General features: G+C 31.9%; 1 protein-coding gene across 10 annotated transcripts in view; it reads left to right on the top strand.

Moving 5' to 3' along the window:
* LOC145261095 (serine/threonine-protein kinase TAO1-like) overlaps positions 1-18,970 on the top strand; it is a 315,191-nt gene that overhangs the window by 234,963 nt on the left and 61,258 nt on the right. For 5 of the 10 annotated variants that reach the window (XM_080119286.1, XM_080119285.1, XM_080119283.1 and 2 more), the window contains 2 exons: positions 6,381-6,530; positions 7,941-8,003. In XM_080119286.1, the coding sequence (XP_079975412.1) occupies positions 6,381-6,530; positions 7,941-8,003 (213 nt within the window). The remainder of the gene's footprint in view (positions 1-6,380; positions 6,531-7,940; positions 8,004-18,970) is intronic. The other 5 variants (XM_080119289.1, XM_080119287.1, XM_080119290.1 and 2 more) reach the window with 1 other exon arrangement.

The raw sequence follows: 18,970 nt of genomic DNA, 5'->3' as shown, positions 1-18,970 counted from the left end.
CTTAGGTTGTTTTTAAGGATCACTGTATATTCGGCACACTGAACTTGCATGCTCATGCTGCTCCATTTAACACATCGACTGCCATGTCAACATATATTGTTGACATAGCAGTTTGCGTCAATATTTGCTGACAGCTTTTCATTAACAAGGCTGCCAGCTATGATTGTAGACATCCTATGCTATTTCTATACAACGAATACCTGTTGCACCAGATGCACATTATTTGTGATTGTGGCATCTGCTGGAAAAGGTACTTCAAAGAAAAAAATGTATATTTAATTCTTTTTAATTCCATTTCACATTACAAAATTGATTTCTGTGGTTGCGTTAAACTAAAAACATCTTTTTAAATTCTAGTCGTATGCTAAGAAATATTGCAAACCAGAAAATGAATATTTATGCTGAAATATTAATTTGGAAATAATGTAACCCTAACATCCTTGACTTAGCGATGAGACTATTCCAGAATTTTTTTTAGCATATATTGCTTTCATATTCTGTAAATTTACGAAAGCTTTTTTTTGTGGCACCCTACAGCATATTTCTAGGAAACGGTATGGTAGTCGGCGTGTTAACTAGAATAGTTCTCCCTTCCAATTGTCAAGTATAGCAGATCGTCTATGAAGCCATGTTGTTCTCAAAACCAGATAAGTTTGTCGATGGATGTAGTTGGAATGGAATAGCATGTGTGCCATACCAAGCAATTTCCAGTAGCACACAGATGCTTCAAGTATTGTGGTAAAGTGAAATTACTAATTGAACGTTTCTCCATAAAAGTTTTTTTTTTTTTTTTTTTTTTTTTTTTTTTTTTTTTTTTTTTTTTTTTTTTTAGAAAAAAAAAATAGATTGTAAAATAAGTATATTGACTTGTGTTGTTGGCATTCTGAATAATTTGAAAACTTAAGTCTGAGCACAGTTAGTAATAGGTTGGGGGGGGGTATCGAAGTCTAGCACAAACCATGATCCCCCACCCTCAGATATTATTGTAAACCTCCGTCTTATTTCTCTAATATGAAATGATTTCCTTATTGGAGGCGATCTCTGTGGAAGATGTGTTGGTACTATTTATCCAATTGAATTCCTGGTGCTGAGTTCTCTGTAGACGATCCGCAAAAGTTGGAAATAGTGTACTCTTTCTGCCAAAAAAGAGGATCATTTCCACCAGTTCTTGTCCAAAATTCTCCCTATATTAAAAAAATAAAATAAAGAAAAATCTGTATTATGTGTTGGGACGATTCCTAATTTTTTTCCGATTCTGATTCCAGGAAAATTTTTTCCGATTCTGATTCCAGGAAAATGTTGATTAACGATTCCGATGCCAAGTAAGATTCCAATTCCCGGGGAATTGTTTTGAAATATACCATTATATAATCAAAAGTTTTTGTGTAGCGAAAAAAATTTGGTACAGCGAAAAAGTGGAAATACAATTAAAACGATTTGATTTTTTTCGTAAAATTTCTTTCATTGAAGATAAGTCAAAACAAATATTTTAACCATGAATTAAACATGCACCATGAAATTAATAACAATCAATTTCAGGGGTTATTTTATATATTAAAATTATAAAGAAAAAGTAAGTCATGATTAATTCAACAAAAATACAATAACATCAAATTTCAAAGGGAATAACATGTTTTTATCTTTTGACATTCATTTTTTCTATTTTTTATTTTCTCTTTATCTTCAATAACTCTTTAAAATTTAACTTTTTTTTTTTTTTTTTGCAGCTTCAATCACTGATTTTTATTCCACTTTCTAGAATATTCTTAAATTTAAAAATAACTAAATCTTTGAAATTTTTAGCCTTTTATATTCAATCGTCTCAAATTATTCCTATTTATTTGACTTTTTTAACAAGAATGTTATTTTTCAAATCTAAATAAATTGATTTATTTCTATATTTATTTCTATATTTTTATTATATAATTATAAACTTATCGTCCTTTAATGTTTATTCTTATTTAATGTCTTAATTTACCTTTTTATTTCTATATAAAAAAGTAAATTTTTGGTAATTGTTTATTTCTATTATTAAATAAGTTATTTATTGAACTTTCGAAATCGCTTCCGCCTTAATGCTGTTTCTGACAACGTTTTAATTTTGATTTTTGTTAGGAGTTAGGAAAAATTTACCTATGTTCACATCACGACTGTGATACCAGGCATCGGTGAATGTCGACCAACCCCCTACAGTCCTTTAGTTGAATGACTTTGAGTGACTAGTTAGTTTGCAAAGTTAGGGTGGGTTCAAAGGATATTAAAAAAAAAAGTTCATCTTTTTTTCCTGTTTTTTAATAAATTTTTCATTTTATTTTTTTTTTTTTGTGCAAAGAAGTTTCAAAAGAAATGTTCAATTGCTTCATTCGCAGAATATTTTAATGAAATGTAAATTTCTAAAAGAAAAAAAAATTAAATTCACTTACTGCATTTAACATATAGTAAAATTATTGTTTTCTTTTGTAGTTTTCGAAAGACCTTAAGTGATACCGTCAGTCAGCATAATATGTAGTTGTAACATTCTTGTTTTTGGATACTTCAGAAAAGCCGACCGATTGTCAAAGTTTTGCAAACGGATATCATGTGATCAGTTTCACTTTAGTTTTAGAAATATTTCCTGAAACAGCCTTCGTTCAGAAAATAGAAAGTATATATTGTTCTCTTATACCTTTTATTGTTTAAATAATTTGACTTGGCTTGTTTTATTTTAAAAAAATATAAAGGTTGTCAAGACATTTTTCATTTACTGATGAGATTTTTCATTCATTTACTAATGGAAGAGTGTCGGTAAAAAAAAAAAAAAAAAACTTGCCAAAAGATAAGCGCCCCCTTTTTGGTGCTTCTACACTTTATCGCCAAAACTGGAGACGCCATTTTATTTTGCACACCTGTCGTTCAAATCCAAGGGAGAAATTTTAAACTATGACCGAAATTAGAAATAACAAAAAATTAAACTAAATAATAATTACTTCTGGAAAGAACTATGAAAAAAAGTAAATAAAGTGAAAGAGAACATATATCTGTAATCGTTTAATTGGAAATGTTTACATTTAATTAATGAAAATGGGAAAGTTTTTCATGAAATCTGTGTGTGTGTGTGTGTGTGTGTGTGTGTGTGTGTGTGTGTATATATATATATATATATATATATATATATATATATATATATATTTTATTAAAAACAGAAAATGAAAATGACATAATTGTCTAAATTGGGTGAGTACCATTTTAAAACAAAAAATAAAAATTTATCAAAATATTGTAAAAACATTTATTGAAAAGTTTGCATAAGAAAATATAATTTTAATAAAGCAATTTTGTAATGAAAGCAATGTTGGATTTTTATAAAATAGTTTTTTTTTTTTTTTTTTTTCTCAAATAATTTTAATGAAACACTTTTTGAATTAAAGCAACTTTGAAGGATCAACAACAAATTTAAATGAAACCGAAAAATCATTATCTAGTTTAATTTTGTTACTTATTTCATGCTTCGGTCATAGTTTAAAATACTGATTTCTCCCTTGGATTTCAATGACAGGTGCGTGTAATAAAATGGCGTCTCCAGTTTCGGCGATAAAGTGTAGAAGTACCCCCCTCGTTTTTTTTTTTTAGTCAAAAAAAAAAACACTGAATTTTAACATGATTTACTCGCAATAAAAGTACTGTAAAAAATTTTCTCTAAGGCTTAAGTATTCATCAACTTTTTCATGGACTTGACATAGGCTGTTTTATACATAAATAAACTTCGCTCACAAATGAAAACTATGTTACCTCACGGCCCTTAAAGTTTTGCAATAGTGCAAACCTAACTAATCATGGGCCTCGAAGTTTCAAAACAGACAGACAGCGCCTATGTATGTGACGGAATAAGAAAACTAATTAAGATGAATAAAGATTACCTTTAAAGTAGTTAATAAAATTCTTGTATATCATATTAAATATGTTATGAAAAGTTCTATAACGTTTTTATCAGAAATTTTTGACAGCATTAATCTCACTTCAAACAAACAGTTCAACTTAAAAAATATGAGAATCGTAATGAAAGAATGGTAAATCTAAAGTATTTTTTAACGATGTGATTCCGATTCCCCCCAAAATACACAATTCTTACGATTAATGATTCCAATTAATCGTCCCACCACTATTATACCATGACAAAACGAAAACAATCATATTCCAAAAATCATACTAGTTTTATTTTTAAATAATTGACTTTAGTTTTAAAAAAAAAGAAGAAAAAAAAAGAAAAATCAAATTCTATGAGTATCGGAAGAGTGATTGCCTTGCCCACAATTAAAAAAATAAAAGAATCTCTGTGGGACATTCATGTCTGAAACCTGGTGGACAAGTCAAGCATAGATTGGACTTTATTTGTACCAAATAGGGTTACATTGCAGAAAGGATTGTGGATTTTATTAATGATTACTTTGAGATAACCCCACAAAGTGACACTCTTCTGAAAGTTGGAGGTTCAATCCTCAGCACAGGCAATACTAAGAATACAAATGTAAATTAGTTAAGACTTCTATCTGGTCATCGCTGATCACACAAGAGCATGCTACCTCCGTACAGATTCCAGAGTTTGACAGAAATGCTCGGGAGTTTGACAGAAATGCTCGGGAGTTTGACAGAAATGCTCGGGAGTTTGACAGAAATGCTCGGGAGTTTGACAGAAATGCTCGGGAGTTTGACAGAAATGCTCGGGAGTTTGACAGAAATGCTCGGGAGTTTGACAGAAATGCTCGGGAGTTTGACAGAAATGCTCGGGAGTTTGACAGAAATGCTCGGGAGTTTGACAGAAATGCTCGGGAGTTTGACAGAAATGCTCGGGAGTTTGACATGATACATAAGAAATCTTCATCTAAAAAATTCAGTAAAGTTTATTTGTACCAAATATGATTGAAATGGAAAAAGGACTGTAAATTTTATTAATGAGTAACTCGGGATGTGATAATCCAGAAAAATCAGATTTCCACTAAAATCGCTAACGCCTCCTATGGATGGAAGTTTTTTTGTATTTTTGGTAGTGATCTGCCTATTTTTTTTTTTTTTTTTTTTTTTTTTTAAATATAAAAAGATAGATTTCTGTTAAATCATACAACATCTTATGATATAAGATTTTTTTATGTATCTTGGGTAGCTTCTGAATTTTAGACACACACAGACAAAAATACAACTTTTAAAAATAAAGAGAAACTTGTATGATGTACGTACCCGTGATATTTAAAAAAAAAAAAAAAACACTTAATTTGAAGGTTTTTTGTTTTGTTTTGCTTTTTTTTTTTAAAAGAAAATCACTTTTAAGCGATTAATGAGAATTTGTATGCATTACAACATAAATGTAGTAAGTATCATAAGTTTTTGTTTTTAACATCGGAGGAATTCTGCACAAGAACCCAACTTTTATATAATTGACTAATAAGGCTTGGATAATGAAATAATTTTAAAGAAAAAAATCAAGTGGGGTGTTTAAGCTCTCTTAATTTAAAATTTTTCTCTCTCTCGTTCAGTGTGTGTATATATATATATATATACACACACACACACACACACACAAGGAGAGGGGGGCAGTCAGATGGAAAAGTCGAATGAAGAGGTGTGTATGTGCGTGTGTGTATATATATATTTCTTCCTCTCTTGACAACTGATTAAATACAAAGGACAGAAAATAAACTTGACTGTTTGACCTAGTTTCAGTGTTGTTTTTAGAAAAATTATCAGTATAACTTTAAGAAAATAAATAACGCTAATTTGTACCCCGCAATATTACGTTGGTCCGATTCAGTTTCTGGCAACCCCAAGAAAGTGAATGCATTTTTTTTCTACAGTCAGGTCATGGTCACCCAATGATGTAATGTTTGTAAGTTTATTAGTGTGGTTTCTGACTTTAGCCAAACACACAGAATTTTGATTTTCTTCTAGTGGTTTGTTTTTAAGCTTTTTATTTGTTTGCATTATCATTGCAAATGCAAAATTATTTTTAATAAATTGGTGAAAAACCCATTTGTAAGCACTCCCTTTCTTTCTGTTTTCCATTGTTCCTTTTCCCTTTTTAACCCCCCCCCCCTCCCTTTTTACTTTTTTTTTTTTTTTTTTTTTTTTTTTTTACTTTTGTCCCCCACTTCCTTGTTTCATCCCTCTTTCTCCCCCTTCCTCCCCCCTTCCTATTTGTTTTACTTTCCTTTTATGAAAATATAAACAATTTTTTTTTATTATTTTACAACTTTTTATTTTTATTATATAACTGCATTTGCAATGATTTCAGTTGCAAATCATATTTAAAACCAAACAAATGATTTGGCATTAAATGACTAACAAGGGCAAAGGTTGATTTGCCGTTGGACAAATAAAATCTAAAGTGCAAAATTTCTTGATTTTTCTAGGACGATGATACTTTGATAGACAGCAGTAAATCAAACAGCATTGCCAGTCACCAGAGTGGAATCAGTACGAGCAGCCGTAGTAGCAGTATGAACAGTCTTCCAGGACCTAGTGCTGAAGATAACAACTTCAGTTTTTCAAGAGACCACAGTGTAAGTATATATATCATAGATTATATATGTGCGTGTGTCTGTTTTATTGATGTGCTATACAATTAAGACTGCATTGGATGGTACCCAGATTTCATTAAACTAACCTTCTACTAATCAAAAAACTTGGAATGTTCATCACTGATTAAAATGGGGAACAAGGATTCAAAAGCTCTTTAAAATAGTGAGATGGAGATGGCAGTGCTAATTGTTCTTTGCCAGAAATCTAATGGTTCGGTGATGGTTCAAAGATGTGACACAAGGGTTGGTTAGTGGGATTGAAGAGCCAACGCCCCAGAGGAGGAACATTCTGACCTGCAAAAAATGCCTGGGTAGCCCCATCCGCAGGCAATTAGCAAGACTAAGGGTGCACTTCCTAGAACATAGGACCAGTAACCTAATACAAACGGATAAAACATTTCATAAATAGCATAGACTGTTGATTTTCGGGTGTTGATAATGGTTTGGTGAGATATATATATATGAGAGAGAAAGAGAATTGGCAATTATAAATATGAATATTACATTCAAAATCTCAATATGCTAAATTAACAAAATAGGAAAAAATAAACTTGAATAAATTACAATATTTATTGATCTATCAAATTTAGACAAAATTAAGAATAGATAAGGAGTAGTATAAGACGGCTATAGCAATGTAGGAAAACGGCTGCTGCATTGGTGTGGTGTATCGACAAATGAAATTCGGTCTTATTTTTATTTTATTTAACTTTGTATATCGATTTATTTTTCAAGATAATCACACTATAAATCAGTAAATATGAACTTACTGTTTGATATAACCGGGATGGTGTAGGTCTTAATATTTTGAGAAAACATCCCTTTTTCAAAAGAAAAGGGATCAAAGAATGTCCTCAAAAAAAAAAAAAACATTGAAATAAAGAATAAGCTGTAATCCATAGATTTTCAAAGATATGCGATTTTCATCAGAGAGTAAACATTATTTTAATGCTTCGCTGATATTTATCTTCTGATGAAAAGTATATATATTTGAAAATCCATGGATTAAGGATTTTCATTTTTATAATTCCTTGTTTATAGTTGATGGATCAGTAAATAGTATAAATTCAATTTTGCCAATTTGCCATTAATAGAGATACAAATATACATAAAACAGAGTTAGTCGTTCTGTAAAATTATAATGGTAAATCTAAAAATTATGATAAAACTGGTTTATATTTTGAATTAAAATTCTGCTAGATAATTTTGCCTGATACATAAGTATGCCAAAGAGTTTTCCTGTGAATTATTTGAAACTGACATATTTCATCTTGTACCTTTTTAAGTACAAGCACCATTTTTTTCTTTTTCTTTTGTCATTCCTCTTTGTCATTTCAATGGTACTCGCACACCTAACTTGTACTCTAACTTGCATTAACCCTTGTTTTCCAGGATAAGTGGACTAATTACTTCCTGGCGCGCCATTCTATATGTTCATCTAACATAAAAGACCAAGTAAGCTGCTCTAGTCCGTCCTTCTAGTGCTGCACAGGAACACTGTCAGTTTATTGGATGTTGTCTTTTAAAGCACATTGGTGTTTCTTTTATTTTCAAACTGGCCATCCTCTTCTCCTGCTATATCTTTCTTTTATCATTTCTTTTTTTCTTCTTTTATTCATCAACTCTGCCTCATCAGTTCCCGCTGTCGATGGGTTAATTCTCATTACAATTTTGTCGCATGTTCTGCTTTAAGTTTATCTGTCGTCATCCTCGTTGTCATCGTCTTAAAAAAAAAAAAATATAGTTTGTGAATCTTTTGTATATGTTATTAACGGGTCTCTTGGACTTATATGTGAGGATAAAATACACAGTTCATGAAATAATTCTTGTCCAGAATTCTTGCTATCTTAAAAAATAAAGAAAAATCTGCATGTACCCATTACAAAATATAAAAAATATTGTATTCCAAAAATCATAATTCATCAAGTAGTCTTTGAAGAGAGGTAAGTTTTATTTTTAATGAGAAAATCAAATTTTATGAATATCTATAGAGTGACTGTCTGTCCTACCATTTTGAAAAAATTTTCAAACAACAAAGAGAAATAACTCAACAATATTAGATTTATGTTCTCATCAGCGGCCCTGCTGTTTAACAGTGTTAGCGATCACGGCTCTTCAGTGTGGGCGGCTATCCATATCCTGACTGTTCTCATTAATCACTCCAAATAATCATACAGATTTTTCTTTATTTTCATTTTTAATGGGGGAGGAATTCTGGATAAGAACAAACAAAATATTACGAAGACAAAATGTAAACACACACACAGAGGAGAAAGCTTGTTTTAGTCGGCTGGTTTCATTCAGATATAAAAATGATTTTTATAAAGACTCATAGATCTGAATGAAATTTGTCAATCTCTTGTTAGTTTTGCTTTCTCTTGTGTTTAGTTTTATTTTCATTTTTCTCTACTACACACACACAGACACACATACACAATTATTTAATAAATAAATATATTTAATTTATAAATATAATACCTTGACAAGATTATGGTTATAATTTTTAAAAGTATTTTGAGATAACATCTCTTTTTCAACTGAATCGAGGACAATTTTTTTTTTTTTTTTTTTTTGCTACTTATTTTTTTTATATTCATACATCTGGTTTGGCATTTATCAGTTCAGTTTGTTTTTTTTTTTTTGTTTTTTTTTTTAAAGAAAGCTGAATTTTTTTTTTCCTCCAGTTTCATCTATTGTTCAAACAATTCTTTGAAGATAGTATCCAATTTTGGTTAAGCGTAGAAGATGCAATTCATTAGTCATTCTAAAAATTGGCATTATATTTTAGAAAATCAGACTAACAACAAATGACTTTATCCTCAATTTGCTTGAAAAAAAAAAAAAAAGAAGATATTTAAAAAAATATCTAAGAGATAGCTTACATATTTCATTATATATAATGAAGTTATGGATAAATATCTGACAAGTAAAAGAGAAAAAAAAATTATTTATCATTGCTATTTCCTTCATTTTAATTTACTTCATGATGAAAATATATTGGCCACTATAAATCACAAGCAGACATTAAGTTAAAGGAAATTTTAAAAAAATATCTACTTCGAGGGGACTTACAAACTGTGTTCATAATTGATTTGACTAAAAAAAAAAATAGAGAGAGAGATAGTCAAGGAGTTTTAAATTGATCAAGTAGTTTTATTTTTATAAAAAAAAAATCATTTTTAAGTGATTAATAGGAATTAGTAGGCATTACAAAAACGTATAAAACTGATTTAAAACTATTTCTGAAGAGTTATTTTCAGAGAAAGTTCGCTAGAAAACAAATGAACACATATCCAAGGAAATGGCAGAAACACTAGAGGATGACCTCCAATCTGTAGTGGAATGGGGACAAAAATGGATGATCACATTCAATGCTGCTAAGACTAAGCTTGTTTCCTTGAATAACTACAAGAAACCTTCTCTACCACCAATAGCAATGGCCAAAAACACATTGCCTGAAAGTACTTCTTTTAAACTCCTCGGCCTAACGTTTACAGGGAATATGAACTGGAATAGATACATTGAGAGCATTGCCAAGGCTGCTGCAAGGAAGGTTGGCTCCCTCTACCATGCTAGAAAACTACTTACGCCTGACAGTATCATATACCTCTATAAGGCCACCATTCGCCCATGTATGGAGTACTGTTGTCACATCTCGGCTGATGCATCTGCTGCTTGTCTCTCACTCCTAGACAGGGTTCAAAAGAGAATCGCCAACCTGATAGGTCCTGAACTGTCATCTAGGCTTCAGCCTCTGTCCCATCGACGAGATGTTGCATCCCTCTGCCTGTTCTACAAATACTTTAATGGTGAATGCTCTGACAAACTGCAAACACTTGTACCTCCCCGATGTAACTACCCCTGACAAACCCGACAAGCTACTAAGTCTCATTCCTTTACAATAGAGATCCCTAGGTGCAAGAAAGTCTTTTACTCCAATAGTTTCTTCCCCAGAACTGCGGGTCTTTGGAACTCCCTTCCGGGATTCTGCTTTCCCAACTGCACTGATATGCAGAAGTTCAAGTATAATATTAACAAACATCTTTCTACTCATTTCCCTTCATAATGACCCTGCTAATTAAGTCCCTGATAGTAGCCCCCTGCTTCAAAGTGGCACTGTGCCTTGTTTGGGGTGAAAATTGAATAAAAAATAAAAATAAAAAAATAGTTAGGAAGCTGGGTTTTTTTTCTCAGTGACTATTCTCCACCACACACACACACACACACACACATTTATGTTAAGAATGTCACTCTGAAATTTTGCAAAAGTTTAAATTTGGAATTTTGTTCTTTGTCCTTCAAACTCTTTTCATAATCCTATCAAGAGATCATTGATCTTTATTTAGTCATATATTTTTTTTTTTAAATAAAACTACTTCGTCCATTTAGGTGATTTTTGTACGTTATTTTCTTTCCATCAGATTTTTCTTTTTTTTTTTCTTTCCGGGAGTGGGGAGGAAGTTATGAACTTTCACCGATTTAGTTTTAACATCTATGCCCTTAATTAAACTAGATGGAATGGAACTGCATGGAATATTGCTACCACATCTGGGCTGGTGCATCTACCACCAGTCTCTCTCTCATTTTTAGACACGGTCCCCCCCAAAAAAAATGTCTCAAATTTAATAGATCCAACACTATTGGCCAAGCTCCAAACTCTCTCATCGATGCAATGTTGCATCTTTATCCCTGTTTTACAAGTATTTTAATGAAATGTGCTCTGATGAACTTGTTCTCGTTTGATGTACATACTTCAGACTAATCTGACAAACAGCAAAATCCCATCCCCTCACTGTTGAGGTCCCTAGATGCTGAAAAGCTTTCTACTCCAATAGTTTCTTTAATCAGACAGCTAGATTTTGGAATTTATTCCGTTGCTTGTTTCTCTGATTGTACTATCCTGCAGAAGTTTAAATATGAAAACAGACATATTGCTACTCAACTCCCCACAGTCCCCTGTTATACATGATCCCAAATAGTATCCCTTACATTCAAGCTGACAATATGCCTTGTTTGAAGTGAAAAGTTAAAAAAAAAAAAAAAAAAAAAAAAGATTTCCCTCGCTCAGCGGGAAGATGTGTGACACAAGGCTCAGTGGGATTGAAGAGTCAGTTCCCCACGAAGGAGCACTTTGGTTTGCAAAATATTCTTGGGTAGCACTGTTGGCATTCCTCGGTAAGACTACCTTAGATGATTAGCAATAAACTAACCCTTTCTCAAAGAGAAGTGAAAGTCTGAGAGCTCCTAGAACTGCACAATACTGACAACGTACTGCGGTCAACAAGGAAAAGGACATTTAAAAAATGGCATCGACTCTGTTCACTTTAGTGCTGAGGTTGACAATAGTTGATTAGTTAAGAGAACGGCTTAACAAGAATTTCTTAATATTGGAGTTGTAAATGATGTTGTGCTCAGCTGGGAAGCAGTCTCGTATTGTGTTCCACAGATAGGCATTTAAAAAAAAAAAAAAAATTTTCTATGGAAATTCTGTTTAGCTCCAAGTACACAAAAAAGTTTTTTTTTTTTTTTTTTTTTTTTTTTTTTTTTTTTTGAAAGAGTTCTTTTCTTGTGAATGTTTTACAGAAAAAACCATACACTGGCGCTCACTCGAAAGAGTTATAGCACTTAGTTAGTTTGTCGAAGATTAAAACAGTTAAAGATTGATTGACTTTTAACTTTCTAGTGATCCTGTTCACTGTGTCATAGGAGTCAGAGTACAAGGAGTAATTTGTACAGACAGCTTGCAGGGCAAGTACTCGCAGACAATTGCTCTGCATACTAAATATGAGTTGATTCTTGGAGTCATTAGGAGAACGTGCAGCATTTCGTCTCAATAGCTGTTTTGCATGCCCTCATTAAAAATAATACCCCAACTACTCCACCTACTTTCATTGTTCGTATCCAAAACAAGTTAATTGCACTGGCATTATTTATATTTGATGTTAAGTCTGCATTTATTGTTTGAGCCATTTATCATTGTTCATCTTAAGCCAGGTCCAGTGACTCACCTTTTCAAACGTTGCTTGAATCTCTTGCATCGCACTCTTCTTCTGGTGCAAGCTTGTACTGATTGTTCTTTTGGCAATGAATCCGTGACGCCCAACTCCGCCGACAAATAAAATACACACCAACTAGCTTCACTGCATTCTTCCAATAGATCGAGTTTGGTTATCTAAATTTCACATTGTTATGCTATCAATTTAGCATGGCAAAAGTTTATTCAGGAGTTTTCAGAAGTTCAAGTGTAATGTGAACAGATATCTCACTCCCTACATAGTATCCCTGCAATTATGTCCCAGATAGTATCCCCCTACATCAAAGTGGCACTGTGCCTTGTGTGGGGTGAAAATGGAATTAAAAAAAAAAAAAAAAATTTAAGACGATATTCTGTCTTAATCAAAAATTTATAAGATCAAATACTGAAGTCTTTTAATATTCCACGAATACAAAGAACATTTTCCAAAACCAATGCCAAACATTGGGAACACATTAATTCTGAACATTTTGTAACTTTTACTTTTTAATCCGTGTCTGCAATTAATAATCAATTCTGTATTTTCTCTTGAGACAGTTTAGAATGAAACGTCAATAACAAAAAAAAACAGCTTATTTTTGAAAAAAAAATAAATAAAAAATAATGGGGGGGAGGCAAATAGAAAGTTCACTCGGCCTTTCTGACTTAATATTTAGAATTACATCAAAGAAAAAAAAAAATCTGCATGGTTGAAATCTGTACCCAGTGTTTTAATTCTGCTATGTGCAAAGTAAAAATTATGGATAAGGTTGTAGATAAATTGCCGTAGCTGAAATGTGTTGCAGTAATATAAGTTTAAAGTTGGAAAGAAGATACAATCAAAGTTTTGATCCATGTGAGAAACTATTGCAAAAACTTCAACAGTTGTTTGCTAGTTTTTCTGTTGGCACCAAGTAATATTCTTTATTGGATAAGTTGTGGTTTTTAAGTTCGGTTTAATATCAAACGTTTTCACTGTTATAGTAATGAAAAATTGCTCAATGCTCTGATAGGTTCATAAGAGTAGTGGTTGATGGGCAGAAATCAGAAGCTCACTTAATGGGGGAGTCTCTCAGGGTTCCATCGTAGGCCCAACTCTCTTCCTAATCTACATCAATGATCTTCCAAATCATATCCTTAGATCATTCGTTGATATTTATGCTGTTGACACTACCAGCTATGGCAGTACATCAAAGACTGTAAACAACCAAGTTCTAATTCTTTCTCTTCTGATCTTGAGCATGTAGTACAATGGGGAAAGAGGTGGCTGGTTACTTTTAATGCATCTAAAACCAAGCTTTTGTCTTTACATCATCAACGCTCTGATCCTCATCTGGCATCAATTGAAATGAATGCTGCTCGTCTGGAGGAGGCTCCATGTTTTGACAAGCTCCTGGGCTTGACCATTACTCCTGATCTTAAATGGAACACGTACATCAAATCTGTTGCCAAGTTCGCTGGGAAAATGGTGGAATCCTTCTATCGATCCAATAGATATCTCACTGCTGATGCAGTTCTCTACCTATATTAGCCAGGTACATCCAGGGATGGAGTACTGTTACCACATCTGGGCAGGAGCTTCTAGAAAGATCTTATCCTGCTGTGACAGAGTTCAAAATAGACTTTGTAGCCTAATGGGGGATGCCCTTTTCTCTTCCTTGCAACTTCTTTCTCACAGAAGAGACGTTGTGAGCCTGTCTCTGCGTTATTATTTTCATGGCAAGTGCTCATCTGAGCTCCAATCTATGGTCCGCTCTCGCCAAACTTTCACCACTATCAATAATTTCCCCCACTCTTAATCCGTGCCTAAACCTAAATGTAGATGCCATGAGCCAAGCTTTTTTCTTAGAACTGCACACCTGTGGAACTCTTCCATTTACCTGCTTTGCAGCTGACTACAATATGGTCGTCTTAAAGTCCAACGTAAACAATTTCTTGATGAGCCGTTCCCCTTAATCCAATATAGAAATTTCTACTACTAACAACTACTATGTCACTATCCCATTGACCAATGTGCACTTATCCTCGAGTGGCCTCTGGGCCTTGATAAGTGGGGACTCCTTTGTTTAAAAAAAAAAAAAAAAAATCCTTAGTGTAGCAGGTGTGTCCAAACAGAACTTCATTTTTTCTGTTTATTATTTGTGAACCCCGAAATGCAGGATATCCCTGCTAGTGTATTTATAATTGTCAAAGTTTTTTAAACAATTCTGGTAAAACAAAATTTTAAAATATTTGTAAAAGTATATTTAAGTTTTAAAAAAAAAAAAAAATTATTTTTGGTAATGATGGTATAGACTATTTAATATTTTCATTAAAACACACAATTTTATTTTCAAACGCAAAAAAAAATTACTAATATTTGTAGAAAATTACAAAAAAAAAAAAAAAATGGTTTAAAATTTTTTTTTATAATTTGTCGATTGAATAGCAAGCAATCTTTTTTTTTGCCTCTTTTGAAGTCTTTTATTGATTTTGATGACATTGAAGTACACTTTGTGTCATGTGATTAAAAGTAACAAAACCTGAAGTTAAATGAGAACATCAGATAAATTAATTTAAATATAATTTTCACTTAACACACACACACAAAACATTTTTCTCTTCCCTGCAACCTCTTTCCCAACAAAGAGACGTTGCAAGCCTGTCTCTGCTCTATCGTTCTTTTCATGGCAAGTGCTCGTCTAAGCTCTAATCTATGGTCCCTCTTGCCAAACTTTCACAAAAAAAAACACTCGACTAGCTATAACCGCTATCAACAATCCTTCTCTCTATCTGTGCCTAAATCTTAATGCAGATTTCATGAACAAAGCTTCTTTCCTTTGTGTCACGTGATTAAAAGTGTAACAAAACCAGAAGTTAAATGAGAACGTCAAGTAAATTAATCTAAATATAATTTTTTACTTAACACGCACAAAAAAAGCATTTAACATAAGCAAAAAAATTAAAATATCTGTACTCATTAAAACACATTTTATTTTCAAACGCAAAAAAAAAAAAAAAAAATTAATATTTGTAATGAAATTTGAAATGACAAAACATTTTCCAATTAATGTTCACCTAAAATACAAAATCAACAGGTTTCAACCATACACCATTTTTCTCCAATGTAATTTCTAAGTAGGAAATCATAAAGACTGAATGAAGAAAGTTTTCGTTTCTTTTTACTTGTATATAAGCTTCCAATTGCATCGTGCATTTGCTGCTCAATAGGTTCTTGTTAAATGCTTCTATATTAAATGCTTTTCTCATAAAAAAATATGGAGATATCACAGTATACATTTCACCATAAGGTAATGTTCAACTCTCACCCTCTTTTTCTTTACTCAAATTGAACCTTTTTTTCTTTTTACTTTTTACCCCCAATTCATGGAAATTTTTTTTTTTTGCATGATCTTTATTTGTTTTGGAATTTTTGAGTTGAGGATTAATAATTTGGATACTTATGAGTGGAATTGATTCAATCCTAGAATTTTATCCTTTAATATTCAGTTAACTGGGCCCAAATTTCAAAATCTCATGTGCAGACATCAAAAGAAGCACCCAAAATAAATAGCAAAATTACTGGTGCAATTTTCCTTAAAATAAACTCGATAAAATCATGCCAAAATAAAGAACAGAAAAATAAGTAAAATCAACATAGTAGTAGTACTAGTAGTAGTGTTTAAAATATGACACAAGAACCACACATTCTTACCTGCTTGAGAGGAAGGAAGCCCCATTTTGTGTACCATGTCAGGAACCTTTCATGGTGAACCATTTTCTAACAAATTGTCTGGGCCTGAAATCAACCTGTCAAAAATATAAACATTAAATGATTCATAAAATATGCAATCTTATAAACTCAAACCAAATATTAACATATCTGAAAAAATTGGCATATTTTATATAAATCCCACCTGTCTGGTTAAATGTGTGTGTGTGTGTGTGTGTGTCTGCCTAAAACTTTAGACAGACGCATTGGAACATGACGAAACCGGTATTGTTTTAAACCTCGAACATTCGGACAACACATGTTGAAAAATTGGCCCAAAGCATTAATTCCTTCACCATCAACAAGGAGGGGTCGCTTTTTTCAAATATTTTTGAAAGTTTTCCCTCTTTGATTGACTAGCCTTAATTTAAACCTTTGCCAATTCCGTTTTTGCAATGGTCACAATGGCAAAGACGTTCTATTTATTTATTAATTTATTTATTTTTATTTTATTTTTTTTTTTACTACACATTCCTCCTTCACGGTACAGGTTCGAGCCTACCTGTTTACTACCACTTTTATTTTTATTTTTGCTTAACACACACCTCCAAACACCCAGGCAATGCCGGGAACTCAGACTAGTCTAATATAAAATTTAACGCTCTTCAAAATAAAGAAATGAATTATATTCATATTTATGAATATACGCAAGTGTGTGTATGTATGTATGTATGTATGTATAATATATATATATATATATATATATATTCAGCCATTCTGATGAGTCATAGACAACAAAACACGTGTTAGTGGATAATTATATTTTAAAAACTATATATATATATATATATATATATATATATATATATACATACACACACCTATTAAAAACACAAGTCCAACCGAACACAGATATCTGTTCCCAAGAACTACTGAAAACCAACTGAACATGAGACACTCGGTCAACCAGCCAACCTCCTTTTCCCATTTGCTGAAATATATATATTTAACATACATTGAACTTCATAAATAGTGAAATATAATTGAATAAGCATATTTTTCCTACATGTGTATATATATATATATATATATATATATACACACACACATACATGTATATATTTATTCAATACTCATCACTTTATACACTTTTAGCATGAAATGATCAAAGTTGAAATGCCGTTAAAATTAAACAATCAACTTGTACGAGTTTAAATAGTGAAATTGGGTTTCTATATGGAAAACGAATGATGTCATCCTCTATCACGTGGTTAAGTGTAACAAAACCTGAAATTAAATGAGAACACCAATTAAATCAATTTAAATATAATTTTTACTTAACACACACACAAAAACCGTTTAACATAAAAACATATCTTTACTCAAACTGACGATGCCAGGGAAGTGGAATGAGGATATTAGATCAGAGTATGTTAATTATTCACATAAAGAAATCTTAAAATTTATGGTATCTTTGGTCAGAGAAATATTCCGAAAGAAGTTACCTTTTGTTGTGAGTTGTTTTTAAAGATTCAACTGGATTTATAACCTTGGAATCACTCCAGAGAAGCAGTTGAACTGATCGCATTGAGTCGAACCACCAACTGATGAGTTAGCACAAAAACTTCTTTTATGGAGAGCGCCACTCAGTATTATACAATTCTAGAACACTCTGGATCTTTCTTGAAGGTTCTAGAACTATCTAGGTTTTTCTAGATCTTCCCTTTTTTTTTTTTTTTCGTTATTGTAGATGTTCATGTAAGAAAATCTTTACTGGAATAACTGATTAGACCTCTTACTATATAGGGAAGATAAATTAAGCCCTTATAGCACCCTCCCATTAGTTTTTTTTTTAATCGCCTTTTAGGATTAGGGAAAAGGGAATTTTACATTTTTAAACTAGTGGCGGCTTTCTGAAATTTTACAACACAAAAAACAAAAAAACAAAATTTAATATGAACAGAAACCAAATAAATATTGCGATTTGATTTTAAAGAGGATTCAACTGGATATATAACCTTGGGATCATGCCAGAAATCAATTAAACTCATCACTAGGGATATGACAACAGCATATTCTTTTCATTGTTTTGACTCTCGAGTATATATCCGACACAGTTAAATACAGTTAATCAACAGAGAACCACATCATTCTAAAAGCATCTAAGATCTCAACAGATACACACTCGAGAGTCAAAACAATGAAAAGAATATGCTGTTGCCCTAGTCATCACGTTGAGACAAACCAACAACTGCTGGGTTAAAACATGAAAACGTCTTTTACAGAGAGTGGCACCCAGTATTAGAATATTCTAGAACCCTCTTGATCGTTTGGAATGTTCTGGAAAGTTTGGAGACATCCTGGATTTTTCTAAATCTTTTTATCTGTAATTATAAATTGTGAAAGAAAACCTTTCTAAAACGGCAGATAAAATTTCTCTCCATATAGCGGTGTTATATAGGGGTGGTGTTTATTTGACCAATGTATATACCATACTAAATCAACGTATGTTACATTGCAGTACCAAAAAAGTGTATATTTAATGTTCATGTAATCGTGTGTGTGGGCATATGTGTTTGCGTTTGTGAGGAGTTCTATATATGTGTATACTGTTTGCATTGTGATATGTTTGAATGTGTATATGTAATACTTCTAAATGTCTGTTTCTTATAAAATGAACCATTTGTATGTATTTACGTTGTGTAACAGACTGTTGTT

Source organism: Euprymna scolopes, chromosome 37, assembly GCF_053919585.1.
Source record: "Euprymna scolopes isolate OS-2025 chromosome 37, ASM5391958v1, whole genome shotgun sequence".
Taxonomy (NCBI): domain Eukaryota; kingdom Metazoa; phylum Mollusca; class Cephalopoda; order Sepiida; family Sepiolidae; genus Euprymna; species Euprymna scolopes.
The sequence above is the reverse complement of the archived record's forward strand: the minus strand, read 5'-3'. Positions and strand labels throughout refer to the sequence as shown.